At 36.6% G+C, this 20802-nt stretch overlaps 3 protein-coding genes across 5 annotated transcripts in view; 2 read left to right on the top strand and 1 right to left on the bottom strand.

Annotated features, from left to right (window-relative positions):
• The window catches only part of LOC125063294 (serine/arginine repetitive matrix protein 2), a 44784-nt gene extending 36131 nt beyond the window's left edge, over positions 1-8653 (top strand). For all 3 annotated transcript variants that reach the window (XM_047669679.1, XM_047669681.1, XM_047669680.1), the window contains exons 4-11: positions 2545-2642; positions 3377-3587; positions 4009-4160; positions 4261-4448; positions 4530-4634; positions 6064-6242; positions 6345-6468; positions 6741-8653. In XM_047669679.1, coding sequence (XP_047525635.1) covers positions 2545-2642; positions 3377-3587; positions 4009-4160; positions 4261-4448; positions 4530-4634; positions 6064-6242; positions 6345-6468; positions 6741-7951 — 2268 coding nt within the window. In that variant the 3' untranslated portion in view covers positions 7952-8653. The remainder of the gene's footprint in view (positions 1-2544; positions 2643-3376; positions 3588-4008; positions 4161-4260; positions 4449-4529; positions 4635-6063; positions 6243-6344; positions 6469-6740) is intronic.
• Positions 8654-11080: 2427 nt separating this feature from the next.
• On the top strand, positions 11081-14073 carry LOC125063302 (retinol dehydrogenase 14-like). The gene is made up of 5 exons (XM_047669701.1): positions 11081-11624; positions 12061-12296; positions 12385-12621; positions 13361-13433; positions 13513-14073. Exons 1-5 carry the CDS (start codon positions 11343-11345, stop codon positions 13687-13689), a joined length of 1005 nt encoding a protein of 334 aa, XP_047525657.1. The 5' UTR covers positions 11081-11342; the 3' UTR covers positions 13690-14073.
• Positions 14074-15574: 1501 nt separating this feature from the next.
• Positions 15575-20187, bottom strand: LOC125063318 (ras-related protein Rab-9B). The gene is made up of 4 exons (XM_047669724.1): positions 19683-20187; positions 18857-19057; positions 18493-18635; positions 15575-17688 (listed from the first exon to the last, which is right to left on the bottom strand). The coding sequence occupies exons 1-4, from the start codon at positions 19890-19892 to the stop codon at positions 17559-17561; spliced, it is 684 nt and encodes a 227-aa protein (XP_047525680.1). The 5' UTR covers positions 19893-20187; the 3' UTR covers positions 15575-17558.
• Positions 20188-20802: the final 615 nt, after the last annotated feature.

Below are 20802 nucleotides of genomic sequence, written 5' to 3'. Positions count from 1 at the left end.
CCACGCCCCCAAAAGTCAGGTTCAATGTAAATGTCAACTTCGATTACTCGTGTTTCAACTGACGGAAAATGGAAGCTTTTTCTTTTGTCCATTTCTCGAAACTTTTCCCGGAGCGAGGATCATAATACAAAGGAACAAAGATAGACAGAATATTTAGTGAGAGAGTGCTTTATTTGCAAATGAAAGACATAACGGGTACCATTGCAATAGGTCTACATGAGTATTGTTACTAGAACTGGTTGTGTGGTGAGCGCATGCGCTCTCCCCAAGGACACGAACAGTGGCTCAGTCGGTCGGAATGCATTGCCGCGGATGCCTGGCTGAATCCACACTTCGTTGAGCTATGCGGAGTACCGCATAGATCGTCGCGTAAGACGTCCCGAGGGCCGCATGCCTGGTCCACCCGCCTCATCATCAGGCCGCAGAGCGACCTTAAGCACCGAAGCCCCACGGGCCCTGCGGTTCAGCCTTGTAATTGGGTTTTGACGTTCAATAAGCTACCGATAACGTAGTTCGATTGGCGAGAGCTTTTCGCTTCCATATCGCTTGCTTATCGGAGTTTCGCTTTGTGTAGTTGCTTTTACGTTTCCAAACTTTTTTTGACTACGTAATGTCTGAAAATAATGCGTCTTCCGAAGGTGTGTGAAGAGTGAACATGACTTGTTGGGAGAGTGTAGGATTTCTAGGTCCTTGCGCGCTACTCGCGGGCTCGGCTCTCAGGGTGAGTTAATGAGAAAATTCAAGGCCGCCTCCGCGATACGAGTATACTATTAACACGAAAGGCAAAAATATAAATCATGTTTTACAAAAATTTCTACAGAAGCTTATAGTTACTTAATTGTGACACGATGCAAAGCTTACTATAATTATTGTTTCTCCCGTTTCATGTTGTAATTACTTTCAATCTAGTAAACAACGTATTAGGGGTGTTTTGAAAACAACATAATAATTACCTTATCTTAATTATTTATCCCGTTTCTTTGATATGAAACGTTTAAACAATCGCACTTTCCAATAATACTTCTGTGAGTTCAGTCAGTTTGTATTCAATACTGATCAAGATGGTTTCGGTAATTTTACTTACAACTGAAGAAGTGCTACAAACTAATAGTCACTGGGTATGTTTGGACGCAATGTGGATGACCGAAGACTTGGAACCCTTCGAGGAAGTGAAAGCCGAACACATGTTTTCCAAACCGCTCACCAGAGATGTTTACTACGCCAAGTATCCAGACATACCCAGGAGTGAGTCGGAAGATGAGAACTCCTACAGCGTGCATAGTTTTAGAAGGAAACATCAAGCCTGGAAATCGAAAATAATAATTAAAAAACTTGAATCGCGAAGAAATTCTACTCAATCTGTGGCAAGTAATGCAGCAAGCACTTCGGTTCAAAATGTTTCTACTAGAGTTTCATCATTTGTCTTTAATGAGAACGAAAAGATCAATATGCAAAGCTCCCAAGAAAAGGATGAGAAGATTCGTGCTTTTTTCCTGCGATTGATCGAAAGCGTTCCACCGCCGCCCGTAGACATGTCTATAGTACAGTCGAGCCTACAAGACTTAAACGATCTCGACTTACCGAGCTACGATGATTTTGCCAAGGAGAAAATATCGGATGAGGAGCAGCTGCAAGGACCAGCTACGTCCACAATGAAGCGACCGAAGCGCAAAGAGCGTACAAATTCATTAAAAAGCGATACGGATGGCTGGGAAACGTGGCAGGAAAGCATATATGGAGTGTCTGGAATAATGGATGGCTCTTTAGTTGGATCGAATCGCGATAGTGACATATCGTGGGCGGATGTTATCAACATGTGTGGTATAGCTGACAGAGCGAACAGTGCGGAATCATTACATTATGAGAAAATAATAAGTAAATCCCACTTTCGAAACTTTATATCGCCAATATCTCAGGAAGATGACTATGATAAATTCGCGGAACATAAATTGGGAATGTCTTTAAAAGCACCCGTTCCTGATTCTTCATCGCTGCACAATTTCAGTGAGAACGACAACATAGCTCGATCCGTTTTAACTAATTCAGCTTTCGGAACCCTTTATCGTTTAGCTCCGTGGGACGATCCAGCATATGAAGTTTGAACACTTATTTGCTTTCCATTGTTTTTATAAAATCTTATATTATAATAAACTACTGTTTTTATTGATTATAATACGTGTTTCATATATGAGTTTGCAGAGAATCCTTGTAACTAGTTATTAAATATTACAGGCTGATAAGCCTAGAAAAGAGCTTTAAAATGAATTTCTTTAATACACAAAAGTATATACATATATTATATATACAAGGAAGTGAAGGTTACATACTGTAGTCGTTTCGTGTGTGCTGTTTCTCATGGGCGACGATAATTTTAATAAAACTTGTGTGTGTAATCGATATAAACAGTTTTTTTTTATTAATACTATATAATTTGATTTTGTTTTACCTACTTTCGCTCATTCTGCCTGTCTAGTAAGTAGTTATACATTTATGTGTTTGTGCAGTCTGTGTTCTGCATCTAATGGGAGTTTTGCTTTGTTCCAGCCTCCAGAAAACGAATTGCAGAAGAATTCCGATCGAGTGTTATCTGAACACGAGCTGAGGGTCCAAAGGTCACTGCAGAAACTCAATGTTCCAGAATGGTAAGGGCTAGTCTATTTATATTTCGTAATAAATCGAAAACTTTTCCTGTTAATAGTTCTAACTAGAATTAGAATTTGGTTGGAAATCATGCGACGGAAATAACTCTGCGAAACAGGGTTACTTTAAGACGACATCCTGTTCGCTTTTGTCTTCAATAAAAATAAAAAATAAATAAAATAGAATATGTTTAATCTTATAATAAGATACTTATTCCACGTCATTAAATTTGAAACGGTAGAATTCCCTACTAATCAGAAAACTCTGGGTACTCTTTTAAAATAGCAAATCATCAAACAACACTTATTTTAAAACAAATATCGCAAATTAATTAGAAGTAGCCTGTCTAGCACTAATCCCAGGCCCTTTTAACAACTAGATAATCTTTAACTTTATAGTAAGCCTTTTTACACAGCTTTTCTTTAATACATTTCTTAAATTTATCAAGAGATAAAAGAGCCTCTGGAGTTTTATTAAAGAAGAGTATCCCTTTTCCCAAAAAAGAATTACTAACTTTAGATAGTCTTGTACGGGGATAATGCAGCCTGCGTTAGTTCCTAGTATTAACATTCTGCGTATGTTCTATTCTAGTAAACTTATCACTAGTTTTGTGTACATACATAATATTTTCATAAAGATTCAGTCACGACTGATCACTATATAGGGAATAACATCGAGATGGCCTTCGTTATTCACACGTATGACAAGTTTTCACAAGATAATATTGTATTTTCAGGTACAAAAACGCACCAGCTCCGAGGGAGGGCTTCCTCTTACGCAAACGATTGTCGGATGCTTCGGCATCGGCGGGCAGGTGGAGCGGACTTAACTCGAAGACCACCTCGTTGGGGAGCCTCGGTGTCAATGCGCAACCCCCACCGCCACAATTATCCCCACACACCACCAGCTTCGGCAGGTGGTCGACTAGCCGGCTTAACTCGAATCAAGTCAGTAGTTTAAACTGTATCTTTGTTGGTTTTTTAATATTGTTAAGTATGATTACGAGATTTGTATTAAAAGATCGAGTTGTCCTCGACAAATAAGATTCTCTGGCGATCTCCCTTGCAGCTTATTTAAATAAAACGAAAACATAACCTATTTATTATAATATTTACATAACTGGACGGTTCGAGTGCTTTCAGAAATCGATAACTAGAGAAGTCAAAGAACCAAAATACTTGTCACATAATGTACACGAATCGGACTTTACGTGTTTCATTTAATGATGTCGATATTTCATTGGATTGGATCGGTCACGATTAGGATTCATCAATATCAATATCTATATGTTTCCGTTACGAAACTGTATACAAACCTTGGATAAGTATTTTTTTAAATTATCGACGCTTAATTATAAATCTTTTCCAGACGTCGCCGTGCTCTTCGACCCGGAGCAGCATCAGGGGCGCCTCTCCCCTCTGTTCGCCTTCGACCAGGTCCTCGTTCAGCGCCCGACAGCCCTACCTCGGTTGGCGGAGTCAGGAACGGCTGAACGCCACCCCTCGGACGCCGCACGAAAGGTACGCGGACATTTATATTCTAGAATATAAATGTCTTCGGCGAGGCGAGGCGAGGCGTTTGAAAAAATAAAGCAAATTCCTCTTCACTCCTCCGTTTCAGGCTCGCCTGCTCCCTGCTGCAGCAGACCGCGACCAGCAAAGCCTCGGAGGAGATCCAGACCTCGATCAAAGAGGTTACGTCGGCCATCGTCCACTACGTGTCGGGCCTCGAACCCTCCAACGGCGATCTCGATGACGTCTCGCCGCGCTCGAGCCAGAAGCTGTATTGGCTGGAGAGCTCCTTCGTCGGTACGTAGCTCTCGACCTCGGCCTCCGCGTGAATTCATTTCACACCTGTGACCGTCCGAATCACAAATGTGCCCTCCGCAGGAACGAAGCCCCTGGAGTCTCCCCGGACGCCGCTCGTGACGGAGCTGCCCCCGCCCCACCCGCGGCCGCCCTCCTCGCTGAGGCTCGAGCATCGCGCGGCGCCCGGTGAGCGAGCGTGATTTGCACTCCCGTCGCAGATTCCCCTCGAGGGAGCGTCTCCTCGACCCGACGTCCGCGTCGAGTCGGGCCCGAGACGCTCTCGGTCGAGAGAGAATCTGCAATGTCCGTCGACCCATTTGTGCCGTTCGCCCGTGACGTTTCGCCGCGGGACGTCGCGGGGCTTAGATTTGTGTGACTCGGGACCATTCTTCGTTTACACCGTTTGTCGAGCACGAAACACTTCCATTTTGTTAACTATTTTTATAAAAGCACAGGCTCGTCGAGGTTTCCAGCATTCGTGTGACGCTACTTCCGGTAGAGTCGAGCGACGGCGCGGGACCGCGAGTTATATTATTGCAGTTATTTGTCGCATTTTTCATTGTACGTTGTGTTGTAATATAAAATTGAAACCTTTTGTAACAATAAGTCGTAGGTAGATAAGTTTCATCAGATTATTGCCATAATTTAATTTCGAGTTTCAAGTCGAGCCCGTCGTGTTGTAAATATAAATTATTTTGTTGTGTGTTTATATTTTTATGCAGAAATGTAGAATTAGTTGTTAAAGCTAGTTTATCACGTAGTCCTAGTTGTACATATACACGTGAAGGTGCTGATTCGCCGTTACCTACCTTATTTCGCCGTACGTCACGCCGAGGCCGATGTTATCAGAACCGTAGACTAAGGTGGTGAGAAGTGACGCAGACTAGGTCTCGATTCCGGTTCCTTCTACTGAATCACCTCGTAATTTATGTCGGGGTTCGCCCCTCAGTAAATTATACAGGTTCTGATTAGTTTAGAATTTCTCGTTCCCCCGCCGAGATACACGAAGCGCCCCGATTCAAGCCGACGACTACGTATTTGTTAGTTTAGGATTTATTTTAAGTGTCGTCTGTCGGAAAGCTAGCATTAAAGACCCATCGGCAAAAGAAGCTCTCTCGAATACGGTTAAAGTAGTTGTCGGCGAGTAGAAATAGTGAAATAGTGACGAGTAGTTCGTCACGCGTTATGTAATTTAAAGAATCTCGGTACCTTTGTAGCGTTATTGTCTCGACGTACTTGAATTGTATCTTTTAGTTATTTTATTTTACATTTATTACCAATTATTGAATATATTCAGTTTTATTTTATATTTTGTTTTATTTTTGGTGATGTCTTTTATTATCATATGTAACAGTTCAAGGTGAGTACATCATTTTCCTCAATTTTATTTTTACTTCTCTTAACTAGTAGATATTTCGTTGTCTTGAGATTTATTTATTTTAAAGAATTTTTGAGCATTTTCTCTGAACCTAATCAGCCTGCGTTATGACGATTAAAATAAGACTTGAATGAAATCGAAACCTATCGGCTTCTTCAACCGAAGCGACAGATCTAAAACTGTCGAAGCGGACTCAGAAAAATTCAAAAACTTACCATAAACGCCACAATTTTTCAGACTGGCAAGATTCGCAGCGTTCTTTGAATGTCGGTATTACAAAACCTTCCCCCGGATCTACCACTTTGGAGGACGTTTTGGACTCACTTTTAGGACTCCCCTCACAACCTGCCAGAATCCCTACGCCTCAGCCGAGCCCTAGGAAATCCGCCAGCCCCCACTACGCGCTCGGCGGGAAGGTAGGCATTCTACCACTGAACTTCTTAAGATTAGACTCCTTCAATAGAAAGGCAAATCGGCTAAGCTACCCCTGAGACTGAAACCGACTTTTCTCCCTTTAGAGTCCAAGATATGAACAATTAGCGAGTAGTGGTCACAGCAGTGCCTCTGCGACCTCTCGTTTCTTGAACACTCCCAGCGACGCTCCCAGCTCCTTCACGGACCCCAGCCCCGAGGACCGAGCAGGTAGGAACGATATGTAAGTCTGAGCCGTTCCAATTTTTATACTTACCTTCTTACCTCATATGCTAGTGAACGCCTCTCTCTTCCGAAGTGAAGAGTCAACTTTCGATTTACTCGACTGCGCAACTCGGTCGACGGGCACGATGCACGATCCCCGCAGTAGTCGCTCCGCTGCATGTTCGTCCGGCCTCGGTGTTCTTTTTTATGCACAAACGGTCCCGAGTCCGACCGCCCCGCTCGGCGGCGAGTCGCTCACGAAAGTTTGTCTGTTCCAGGCAGGGATACAGTTGATACGGCGGGCGAAATGGCGGAACCGAGACGGGCTCGGTCCGCTCTAGGCGAGCCTTCGCGGCGGAGGAGCGAGCCTTTCGCCGACCGCTCCGCCTCCCTCGACCGACGGACCAGTCTCGACTCCGCGGCCCTACGATCTGAAAATCTCCTCCGACACGACTCGAGAGCCTCCCTCGCCTCTCTGCAGAGCGAAACGAGCGCGGACGACGCGTTCGTCAAATGCAAATATCCCAAATGCGCGTCTCGCACGCCTCTAGCGGAAGCCAAACGGCATCACAAGACGTGCCACAACTGCAGCACGACGTACTGCTCGAAGGAGTGCCGCAGAGCCCACTGGGAGAAGCACAGGAAGGTCTGTCTCCACTCCCGCGCCAGCGCCCTCTGCCGGCAGATCATCTCGGCGGCCAAGGAGGACGCTGCCTCTCTGCAGCGAATAAGCACGGTCGCGTATCAGGGATATCGAATCCTAGGTCGGGGCGTCGTCAAAGTGTTCTTCACGAGTCCGGAGGCCGCGGAGAAGTTCACGACTCTCGGGTATCAATATTTGAGCGAGCCCGAATTCGTAAAGTGGACGGCTCTCCAGCCCAACGAGATGGGGGCGGAGCTGTACACGGAAGTGGTGAAGCTCTGCAAAAGTTACAACCCCGAGACGCGAGTGATCCTGTACGTCGCCGTCTGCGTCGTGAGCGAGGTGCCGACGAAGGGAGCCGTCAAGTGGGAGAGGCAGATGGTGTCTCGGTGCGCCAAACTGCGCCTGAGCAGATCGGTGTCTTCGGTTATACAGGAACAGAATAGGAGGAAACAGCGGAGGGACGGCAAAGGTACGCCGGAAGACAGAGAGACTTTGATACTGACGTCCAGACTGTGGCCCACCGGCGAGAGGAACGCGGCGACCGCCCACAGATTTAGAGAGATCTGCTTGAGAAACGTATGCACCGAATTAGAGAGTAGAGGCGTAGTTCTCGAGAAGCATTTTCCAGAAGTGTACTCGAGGTTAGGGGCGTACGTGGACGGGTCGAGCGAAAGGTTTATTCCGATGACCATTTATCCTAAGGATGTACACAGTGGGAAGTCATTTGTGTGTGTGATAATGCCGGACAGCGACGTGGAGAGCGGGACGCCGGTGGACGGGAAGGTCATGACGATTGACGTGGGACTGGATCGATCGAAACACCAATTATCTACGCCAATGTAGAAGCTTCCGCTTCTATTGAATCTATATTCTGATGGTGCAGACTTTGAACGCCTTCGTCCTGTCGTCCGTTAAAGTTACGACACGTAGACGGGTTTTGTTTGGCATTCGGCGTGTACTTTAGATAGAGATGTGCGTTTCAATTGCTATTATGAAAAATATAAAATTTGTATTTGCGCAAATTCCTATTCTTATGATAGATTATCGATAACCGATTCGAATTATTCATTACTTACTATTAAAGTAATCTTATAACTCTCCTATATTTAGAACGATGCTAAATTTATCGAATGAATCTATTAAATGATAGGCAAATAATTTGGGCGTATTTTTACACATGCTAAAGAGTTAACGTAAAGGATGACTTTATTTGCAAAGAGATTTTGAAACATGAAAACATTTTATATGGCTCGAAAGACCTTCAACGTTTTATCGATAAATTAATTGACTGATAAAAAATAGTAGGTATGCTTGACATGAAAAAAAATTGCAGACAGAAACTTGGACATAGGAAGTCGAATTGTAAATAAATAACACTTTTTTCGATAGTAAACGTAAGTCTCTCTTCGCTTTTAAATATTGCCATATAAATGTCGTAGTGTAAGATCGCAGAGCCGATTGAGAAAGGAGCATTCACCATATCTCGCCATAAAAGCCACGAGGTGGGACGTCAGTGCGGTTGGAATACCTGTGGCACAATATTAATAAACTTTTTATATCTTTTTAAATAACAAAGGTGCCAATTTATTTACGAGTAACCGGCGTGTAATGTCGCTCAACGTTATGAGTGATTTTCGTAAACGCGTCTATTGATCAATATATTCCATTATAAATAAATTCCGCTAGGTAGACAATTAATGTAAAATTAATAAAAAATATACACAATTATGTTTTGTTCAAGAGATGAAAGATGTTACTTAAATTAATATTAAATTAGTTGCATTTTGAGCTTGCGACTAGATCATAGTTAAATGTCTCAGTTGTAATTTTATAAAAATCTCCAATAAATTTAACTTTTTATAAACTATCAGTCGCAACATACCGTTTAAATCCTGTGGAGATATAATACTTTAAAGACATACAACAATAAATATAATCGGATATTAGTCATTATTTCAATCGAGAAACCACTCCACCCACTACTATATGCGGTGGGACGGTCTGTGTGTGGTAGTAATGGCGAAAGTTATGAACTAGTCCTTATTACTATACCTACTTATAAGTTTATTATTATTTGTGATGTTTCGAAAAGATCTACCATTATTTTAAAGTGTTTAGATAATTATTTTAATGTTATTATATATATGTTAATCATTCCATAGTTCAATTGTTGTTATATATGTTATATGGTACATGAAAGTTATTATCTAATGCAGGAAATAAAAATTCAAGGTACGTGTTCAAATATTAGGCTGCTGAAGTTTACTTGTGACAAATATAATTATTTAATGTCAATAGAGATCAGATTTAGATAATGTTACATAGTTTATTGATTTTATATCCTGTAGACATAATATTACCTATAGTGCTTTTCATGAAAGAAGTCCCGCGGTGATTTTTGGAACTAAATTTGACAGGTCGGCAATGTTGTCATTCGTCGATGTTATCAAGTTCGTTTGTTGTGGTAGATTTTTGTGAATTTTTAACTAGCTTAGTGCATTTTAAAGATTGATTACAATGCCAAAAGTTGTAAAAAGTTCGGCACGAGAAATGATATTAAAGGTGAAAGAGTTCTGTGAAGCGGAACATAAGAATCAAGGTGTTTTAATACCACTAAACAATGTTTGGAAGAGAGTTGCCGCCATAACAGGTACTTTTTAGAGTTGCTATTTAATAATTTTTTGCAGTATTGATGGGACTTTTATAATATAAATTCGTTTTTGCGACAATATTGAATAAATACATAACGTGATGAAACTAGGTAACTGAAATTAAAACATATATTACATAAGCATTATAAACTTAAAGTTACTATTATTTTTAATTGTTCATAATTTAATTGCAGGTGTGTCAGAGAAAACTGTAACAAGAATTACAAACGAAGGTATAATAGCGGCGTTACTTCTAAAAAAACTGTAACCCAACAATTATGCAATAAAACTCTGAATAAAAAATTGTATTGCTTAATGCTTTTCTTTACCCTATTTTCTCATCTTTTCCCTGTAAGTAGGTAGAACACCGCTAATATAAGTAAATAAAAATATACTTTTTACATAACATAAATATTGTTTCATCGAAGTATGCAAAAAAATAATATTATTTGATAAATTACATCTGCTAAATGTAAATAAAATAGGTAATTTTTTTACTCATAAATGGTAACATTACGTTATGCGATTGCAGCGCCGCGTCTGGGGGACTTCTTTCATGAAAAGGACTATACCTTTGATGTTATGACTTCTGTTTAGTCATGAAATTGCTACTGTAAAATAATATTTCACACATTTATATGGACAATATTGCCATGTCAGTTGTTTTTCATGTCTAAATGATAATTTTTATCTAGTTGTCCCGTTAATATATTTAAATAAATGGCCCAGCTAATAAAATGTGTTTTAAATTAACAAACTGACAAATTCCCAGCATTTTCAATAATAATACTCATTATTTCCTGATCACCTACAATCTTATCGCAATTAATATTCAAAATAAAATCAATTAAGTATTTATTTTTTATAAGATTATTATCTCATCAAAACAATATATATGTTTCATCATCAACATGAAATTCATTAATAATTTAATTTGAGAATATAACAGGATTTATAAATAAATGGCAACTTCTCTACTGCCATATTGTTGCTATTGAATTTTGGTAGGCGCTAAAAATTCATGTAATTCTTGAGGGAACACCTGACTGGGCTAAATGTAGACTTCTCATATTTTTTATTTCCTTTCCATCCATTCCATCTCTAGAATTTCTGGAAGTGGATTAGGTTGTTGATGTATTATTTACCATCTAGTTTTTGTGGGTTTTGGTCGGATCGAAGAGCAATGTTGCATTAATGATTAAATCTACATATATATAAAGATATACCTTCAACTCATGGTATTTCGGGAAAAGTAATTTGAGTATTGATTGTATGAAATGTCACTTAGAATCAAAATGTCATGCAAATCTGACAGCCAAGCCAATTGTCAATTGTTCTTTCAAACTTTCAAAGTGATTTTATTAAAATATTATTTATTTCGATGTTTGTGAATAGTAATTAAATAATAGTATTATTTCAAAGTTGAATCCACAGTTGAAGCTCTTATTGCCTTAATACAATTTTTTCAAGAGTAAAAGGCATTGAAGTTTGACCGTAGAAACCTTGAGGATCAGTCATCAGCGTTATCAAACTACGAGCGGGCCTGTTTAAATTACGGGTGCAAGGTTTATTTAGTGTTAAAAATGGTGTCTTCCTCAGTAATTTATGCGGCGGTTCCTATTTCTCTTGCCGTGGCTTTGGGCTTAATACGGCATTGGAGGTCACGGAATTGGGCTAAATGCTTAAGCAATTCCTGTTTGAAGGGAAAAACCTACTTGATAACGGGTGCAAACAGTGGTATTGGTCTCGAAACGGCCAGAGCTTTAGTTAAACGAAAAGCTCGGGTTATATTTGCCTGCCGTGATCTAGCGAAAGCCAAGGAAGTAGCTGTTGCTATGCGAGAAGAAGAAAAGTGTGGAGAACTTGTATGTATATTCTGTTTATATTCATACTACATTCTTATTTGTACTGTATTAAGCAAATGCTAATTATCTTTTGTCTTCAACCCATATTAGTGTAACTAAATATTATGCCAATATGTACTGTATAAACATTATACATATTGTATTGTGTATGAGATATCAATCACCTTGCCATAGTTAATACAACAACAATCACCTTGAACTTTGTAAGGGCATTGCAGTCATTAAAATAGTAATCAGGCATTTATTATTATTTAATGTTCTATTTAAATGGTAATGAAATTGCTATTTTACAAAATATGAATTAGAATTAATAGAGTATAAAAAAAAGTTAATATCAATAGTGTATTTACCAGCAGTAGTGTAGTACAGGCTGGGTAAATTTTTGGAAGTGATTTTTAAAAAAATATAACAAAATGTTACAATAAAACGGTTTCAGGTTCCAATGTATCTAGACCTTGCATCACTTGAATCAATAGAGAAGTTTGTAGAAGTTGTTAAAGTTGGTTTCTATAAAATTGATTGCCTCATAAATAATGCTGGTGTGGTGGTGCCATTGGCGAAGGATGAGAAAACCAAAGATGGCTTTGAAATACATTTAGGGGTTAATCATTTAGGCCACTTTTATCTCACTAACCTATTGATTGATCTGTTGAAAAAGGCTTCTCCAAGTAGGTTAGTAAGAATTGTAAATATTAATATTACTGTCAAAAATCATTCATTTTATTTTAGTGCCTACAATTGACTATAATTTTTTCAACAGGGTGGTTATGGTATCGTCCACTCTTCACGAACATGGAAAATTGAACTTTAATGATCTAAATTTAAGAGCTGAAATTGAAGCAGCTAAGAAAGGGAAAAAGGATCGTCATAATCCCGGTTACTGCAATTCAAAGTTGATGAATATGTACTTTGCTAAATCCCTGGCAGCAAAATTACAAGATAATTGTGTCGATGTTAACGCATGCTGCCCTGGGTTCTGTTATACAAACCTGTTCAGGTAAGAAATTTGGATTACAGTCACAACAAGTTAAGGTGGTAGCACTTTAGAATTATTTTCAGCAACTCAGTTGGCCAGTAAATAAATAGGAGAGGCCGTTGTTTCTTTTTCTTTTTAATTCCACTTTAGCCAAACATATAAATATAATATTCACACTCATTAAAATATATTATTCTTAATACGGAAATGAGACTCTCTTACGTGACGTCACGTGAGTATTAATAAATTGTTGCGAAACAACAGTGCTATATTTGATATTATGTTTGTATGATTTCATTCCTTATCATTGCCAAACAAACTGTAATGTGGATTGATGTTTTGAACTTTGATGAGTTTATTAATGCTTACTATATTAACTCATCATTTTCATTAGAAGCAGAATTTAAATCCTTTATTAATGTAGAAGTGGTTGTTTCTACTCTGTTAAGCGCAGTAGTTGTTTCTTATTTTTATTTAAAGACGTCTAGATATGGTGATCGAATTTTGGGAAAATATTTCCGAAAGTCCGTAACTACTAAATAGAATGTTAAAGACTAGTAGATGAGCAGCCCTCTGCGTCATTCTTACCTCATACAACTATTTATGACCAACAAAAATTTATACGCCTATACTATATACGTCGATTCGAAGCTTTCGGCTTATATTATTCTTACAAAAGAGTATTTTTTTGCTAAAAATCAATAATAAGCACATTAACGGTTTGAGATTGAGATTTCGCTCAACTAACATGTTTTTACAGAAACTTCGTGAAATGGTATCACTATATCGTACTCGCTCCAATGGCTCTCCTCTTCATGAGATCAGCGAAACAGGTATGTTCGCTTTTACAAAATCTGTGTCGAAAAATTATTAGGCTAGGATTTGCAGGTAATTCTCTAAATCTCTTTCCAGGGTTCAGAGACTGTGGTGTTCTGTGCCACAGACTACAGCATCGAAGGACAGACTGGTAAATTCTACCGCGACTGCGCAGAGTACACCTCGAAATATAATTTCACGAAGGAGGAAGAAGAAAAACTGTGGGAGGTCAGCGAGGCAATGATCAAAGCGCGGAAGCCGCTTCAAAATTAAATGTGTTAATAAAGGAATCCTGACAATGCATTTTTTTGTTTCTTGGTTCTACGAGAGCGAGGAGCAGTTAAGGATCAAAGCAGTCATTTCGTCGTATCGTTTAAATACTGGAAATAATGTATAAGTTTAATTTTGACTGTAACGCAGTTTCGTTCATTAAATAATATAAGAAATGGTTATTACATAAATGATTTATATGAGAAGGTAATTTAGATAAGTAAATGATAAATATTTTTATATAATATCTCTCGAATTTTATATTTAATTAATAAATTATAAGAAACAACGTTATATGTTAAGTAATTAGGCGGTTAGGTTCCAAAGATTAATGAAAATGTAGACAATAAATATAGTGTAATTTGAAAATAAACAATTGTATTTAAATGCGTTTCGTTTTCAGTATCCTATTGTAACTTCGCAAAATTCATAACAACTTCCAATAAAGTATTATGTTTTCCTTCCAATTGCCATAATTTATTTTCAAAACATTAATAAAGAAGCCTTTAATTTCCTACTAAACGAATGATTTACTTTTATGGTAAGCTAAGGGACGACACCTGGCGATCCCTGCAAGGGTATTCCAAAAATCATTTAAGCAAACTCACTGCTATGTACGATATTTATGAGTACGCAAGAAAATTCAATAGGTAATCCAAATTTACAGAGTACGGTAATTTAAAAGGACTTATAAAGCAGTGAAGTTATAATGGAAGTAATTTTTTTTGCCATGTTCAAACATATAAAAGCCAATTATTACTTATACAGTTTGTTTATACACATATTTGTTTCAACTTCATATAGGCCTTTAAACAATTGGTACGCCCTTTTCTTGAAGGACTCTAAGTCGAATTGGTTCGGAAATACTGCAATGGACAGTTGGTGCCACATAGTAGTGGTGCGCGGCTACAACTGCCTTAAAAACGTTAAGGGAATGGAATAAAAAAAATGGGCGAGTCAACAGAGACTTAGTAGTTTTCCGGATGCGAAATCAGAAGGGACAACCCACATCTGGCATTCGCGTAATTGCAGGGGGCTATTTGTGTTGTCGTATGCTAAAGCAAATAAAGGTGGGCGTTAAAATCACCAAGTATTCAGCTTTCGAGCAGGGAATGTGTAACTGTTCGGATGTGCTCGATGAGTCGGTCAGTTTCGTCGTTTCAGCTACCTTCATGCGTATGATGGCGGCTGGCCATCGCAGTCTACGAGAAGCCAGAGGTTAGATTGGTCCTTCAAGCGTCCCGAGGCGACGAGAACAGATATCCTCTCTGACGTACACGCAAACTCCCGTTCGAGGCACAAATGGATGTTTCAATTTGTACCCCGGGTAGGAGAGGTGGGAAGATATCTGGGTCTCGGTAAGAAAGAGCAAGGCCGGCGTTGATGTTAGAATTAAACCCAATACTAACATTTGTGAAGTCTGGGAATCTCACTCACCGCACGAAAGTACAATAAGGTGAACCCGTTGTATCAAGTCACGTGGGTTTTCTATGAGACAGTGGTACTGCCACGGTCGTGCCTGCCCATTTTACTGAAGCACGATAGCAATATCTGCAAATAATAGCAATATTTGCAAAAAAGTTGTATTAATGGTTTTATTACCTTAATTAAATCATAAATTAAGTTTAACTAAAGTTAACACGATATTATTAGACTAATATCGTTTTAGTAGACATGTGAGGCGGAACGAAGTTAGCCGGGTCAGCTAGTAATTTTATAAATTTGAAGTGTCGCACCTCATAACATTTGCGATGTTACAATGTTGATTGGCAATCTTGCCTAGGCTCAAGCGTAAAATGGATTCATTTTTGAATATATATACATTACGATACATTCATGAAGTCATTTAAAGCGACATCCGGCGGCGGTTTTCTAATAAAGCCAATAAAACATTTTTTCAATAATTTATTCTGTACTCCATAACATGTATCACAGCTTAACAACTAGAAATAAGTGCATTTGTGCAAATTAATATAAAACATAGACTAAACTAATAAACTTTTGTAAAATATTCATCAAATACCAATTCTAAAGTTTTAATCACATGCTCCTGACAATGCTATCTTAAAGACAATCTTTTATTAACATCCATTTATTTGTGCCACAAACAATTGTTATTATCATAGCAGGACTTTTATAATCTATATATATATATATATATTATGTTACGATGCGCAATGAATTAAAGACCTATGCTAAAATTCCCAACAAAATAATATTGTAGCCTGAATTCCAAACGTATTCTTAGAGCCGTCAAACGATTTTTTCTATTCGAAGACATATTTAATAGTTCTCAAGCGGAGACTTTAGATTGAGCTACCCGTTGGAGTAAGGGTCTGGTGAGTATACTGCTGATCGCATATCAGGTAGGCATTTACTTATCGATTTCATGCTATAAAAAGCCTCTCTGTAACTTCCAATGTATGCGTTCGACGTTCAAAGCCGATGTAGCCTTGACAACAAAATCCCAGTATTGAGATATCGCTTTTGGAAGTTACAGAGTAATTTGCCTGGTGCTTCAAAGACAAGTGTTTTAACAAACCAAGATATACAAGTTAGTAAATATGACTATATTACCTTCTAAATTACCTACGTGACGTTCTACATGTATTATTGGTGTTAATTTAAAGACACTAACAAAATAAACCACGAGTCATTATAAAAACCTTGGCTATTGAAACTTACGCTCCAATATCCAACCGTCACTCAAACATAGCTGCATCGAGACAAATAATTAAATTAGTTAACGACTGAGACAAAAGCCGTAAGCAGCGGTACTTGCAAAATAAGTTTACAAGACCACCTGAAGTTAAAACATAAATATCTATAAAACTAGGCCTTAAGAGGTAGATTAAAATACAGTTGTTCGTGCTATTGGTACAGTTTAGGCACTTGGTGAGAATGATGCTCCCGAAAGATTCATTTACTTGTATAAAGACTGCTTTCAATACTAAGATTGGTTAATTTAGTACGGAAAGTTAATTAAATTGTGCATCATTCATATGAAATAAGCGATTCTGACCATGTTACAGAAATCATTCTACACTTATCCTGTACCTTTGATCGACACTTCATCTACATAAATTTAGTATGTAAAGCATATTCCTTATATTTAATACCATTAGTTAATTGATATGTTATCATTTATTTAAAACTTGTTTTATTCTTAAAAACGAAATGAAATTCTTAGAATGTATAAATATAATTGTTGCAATACTTTGAATATTAATCACAACCAAAATTGTTTCAGATTTAAATTTACAGTTTCATAAAACTATCAGATTTTTTAAAAGTAAGTTTTAATAAGTAATATTATTATTTTATTACTCAAAGATATTTAGAAAAAAAAATTTTGTTCAGTTTAGTTCAAACTCAGTTAACAAATACTGTTGTTGCATGATAGGAAGACTAACAAAAGTTTATATAAAACTTTGCAAACATCAGTTTGGCTTTGCAGTACAAAGTTTTAATCTCTACAATAGAAGTGATAAACGAGATTCTTTTAAAACTTTATCAGTACTTAAAAGTGTAATTGACCTTAGTGCACTACAAATAAATTAGTAAAACCTAAATATGAATATACTAAAAAGGAGTACGTTATGCCAATCTTCTCTTCTGCCTCATTCTACTCCCATAGATACCTAAATCTGCCGTCGCCTCCTTTTTATTTTTATTAAAATATCTATTTAATAAATTAGTAAACATTCGTGTTGGAATATTAAAAGCATAAAACATGAAAGGCAACTAATATTTGCTCACTTGGAGTTATCAGTATCGTGTGCTCTATCTCTAATCTACTAAAAGATAATACGTCTTTGGAATGTATTGTAGAATACGAGAAACGTATAAATAAAAATAGAAAAATATTCCCATCAATCCACAAATCGGGAGCAGCAAGTCGCTCGGAGGCCGCCAGATGGCGCCGATCCATGTAAAGTAACAGTGTCCGGATGATGTAACATGCGGAGCTCTTTCTCGGCCTTTTCTTCGAGATTTGCCCATCTGAAAGCCATTTCAGAGATTTATTGTACAACCAGTTATTTACATATATTTCAGTATCACATAGGGGCTGTACTAGTATGTATTACGTAATCAAATTTATCCCCTCTCCCCCTTCCTCTTGTCAGCAAAAGAAAGCAAAGCTCTCAAAAAAAAATAGAACATGAATGTATTAATTTTTTCAAGCATAGACAATGTGTGGGAATGTGTAAAGAAGTAGATAACTAATGTTGACGTAATCACCAAATAACAAAATCAAAGACGCTCCTCCCCTCTATAGTTCTTACGTAATACTTGAACTGCCTCATATCAGGCGCAAGACCATAAACTTTCCAACTCAGGGCTTTGTTTATTCAAATTTCAATGTATCTAACATTTATTTAACTCAATAAACTTGTAATAATTTTTTTAGTAATTTATGCATCTACTGAATATTAAAACTTTGTAAAATTACTTATTACAATATGTATGTTAGGTTAGATTTAACAATATCTATTAACATGAAATAAATATAGTGTTGTCTTTTATTGACATAACTTTTACACATTTAAAGAAAACACTTTTTCTACAGCTGTGATACTTTTTGACATTCAACACCTTTTGTCTGCACTCTGTAAAGCACGCGGAACGTCGGTTAAATTTAAAATTATGTAAAATAATTGTAAATTTATAATAATACATAACTTCAATCCTGTAAAAAAGTGTTTTCTTTAAATGAAATAAATATGCCTATCTCTTTAGAGAAACGGGATGGTTAGGTTATTGCTTGAATGCAGATTATTCTCTTTTACCACATCATAAATTTACCTTTGTACGGCCATAGAAAATGCTTCCACAACATTATTATCAGTCTTGGCCGATGTCTCTATATATGTGCCAATTTTATTTTGCTCACACCATTGTTTCAGTTGATCGTGAGAAACTTCTCGGTCTTTTGAAGATACATCTGACTAAAATCAGTACCAAAATTAATAATTTTCATATGGAATTGTATACGTATATTTGTTAAATTACTAATACAAAGTTAAAGCTGTAATAGTTTGAAAGTATTTGATTTGTTGTAGGATAATTCAGGCATTTATTAAAGGATAATTCAGGAATTACACTTATAACAAAATATACATGAAACATCTCAGTCTTTTCTTCATATTAAAAGTATTGATATAGATACCTTATTGCCAACAACAACAAAAGGAAACTTTTCAATTCCATTTTTTACTCCAGCATAGTGTAAAAACTCATTCAACCATGTTTTAATATTATTAAAGGAACTGCGGTCATCAATAGCATACGCTAAAATGCATATATCAGTACCACGATAGAATGGGGTTCTAAGAGATTTAAATCTTTCTTGGCCAGCTGTATCCCAAATCTGGAATAATATATTAAATTTACATATAATATGTAACACATAATCTGTTATTTTATTTATTTTGCCTAGACCACTGTTTGTTTATTAGTACAATTTCTATCAAAAGATTTCTATCTAAATCATAATCATACTTTGCTTCTGCATAGAAAGAATAGAAAATATTTCAAGAGGTTAGGAAATGGTACCATTTAGTTGCAATCATGACAGTTCCATGAGTAGCAATATTTATTATTATTTATATAATATGAGTAGACAACAATATATTCTAAAGTGTTATCATATTAGTAAATTTAAATATTTAAGTATATCAAAAATGTCCTCAGACACTTAAATTGCTTTTGGTTTTCATGTAATGCAACATTTTCTGAAAAATATAATTAAGTACATCCTTGCGACTAAATGCAATTAAATAGTTACAAATTAGTGTTTGTTTGTCATTTTTTAGAAGAACCTGTATTTTCTCTATTGTTTTCTTTTAAATAATTATAGTTAACAGCTATTGTAAAATAATATCGCTGGTTATATATTTTAATGTGTATTCCCTTTTTGGGTAATAATGTATAGTTATTATTATAATAGCTGTAGGAATACTAATAATCAAATAAGTAAGTCATTAAAAGTTTACCTGCAATGTGTATTGTTTTCCATTAACATCTAACATTTTATTCATAAATTCCACTCCTATCGTGTGAAAATTATGATCGTCAAAGTGATTAGATATAAATCTACTCATTAAACATGACTTTCCGACTCCACCGTCTCCAAGGATCACAATCTTTAACAAAACGTTCTTATTCGATGTTCTTCCATAATGCTGATCGTTTTCCTCGACCATGGTGGATTTATTTATGTCATAATAAGTCACCGTTTACTCCTTTTATTACTACAGCCTTGAAAGTTGAGTAAATGTTTGCTTATTTTACCGTTTCAAGGATATTATCACTTTCGAGTCAAATATTTCACAAAAAGAGATAAAACCCTTTATGACCAATTCTAGTCATTACCAAAACAAATCAAATATAACAATATGATCACAACACAAAGAACTAATACGGGAATTAAGCATTAATTACAACTATAAACTAACATGAAACAGCTGTGCACTATGCAGCTGCAGCTTTAGACAGAGTAACAGTGACTGATGACATCACTCGAGTTGTCAGTCGGACATTTGTGATTCAACTAGAAGAAGCTAACAAACATTGCAAATCACCATATAATAGGAATGTACTAAAAAAATAAAACTATAATTTTATTTTAAAAAAATTAACTAAGTAAGCGATAATTTATATTGTTTATCTATAATATGATTAAAGGAAAATTTTCATCTAAAAGTGTTTTATATAAATCCACTAGATGTCTTAAACTAAAATATTGGCGAGCAAAAGAGAAATATAGATGGCAGCGTAATACGTATGAAAGTTATACAATATATCGTCACTCTAGCAGTATTTCATTTGATTGTTGCCATCTTAGTATTTTTCCCAACTCAAGGTAAAAATATAGTCTTAGCATTAATAAATTTTAAATGTGATTAAATTAATACTCTTAAATTTATTTTATTTGCCTTAAATACATACAGAAGTTGTAAAATGTAAATAATACTGTAAAATTTTGACTTAGTCAATAAATTTGTCATGTTATTTAGAAAATAATTTTTAACGTATGGAATATCTATATTACACTGAGTGACAGTTTAAGAAAAATTTATAAATTTTAAGCGTTTGTCTAACGAATAAAAGTGG

This window comes from Pieris napi, chromosome 3 (assembly GCF_905475465.1).
Source record: "Pieris napi chromosome 3, ilPieNapi1.2, whole genome shotgun sequence".
NCBI classification, from domain to species: domain Eukaryota; kingdom Metazoa; phylum Arthropoda; class Insecta; order Lepidoptera; family Pieridae; genus Pieris; species Pieris napi.
The sequence above is the reverse complement of the archived record's forward strand: the minus strand, read 5'-3'. Positions and strand labels throughout refer to the sequence as shown.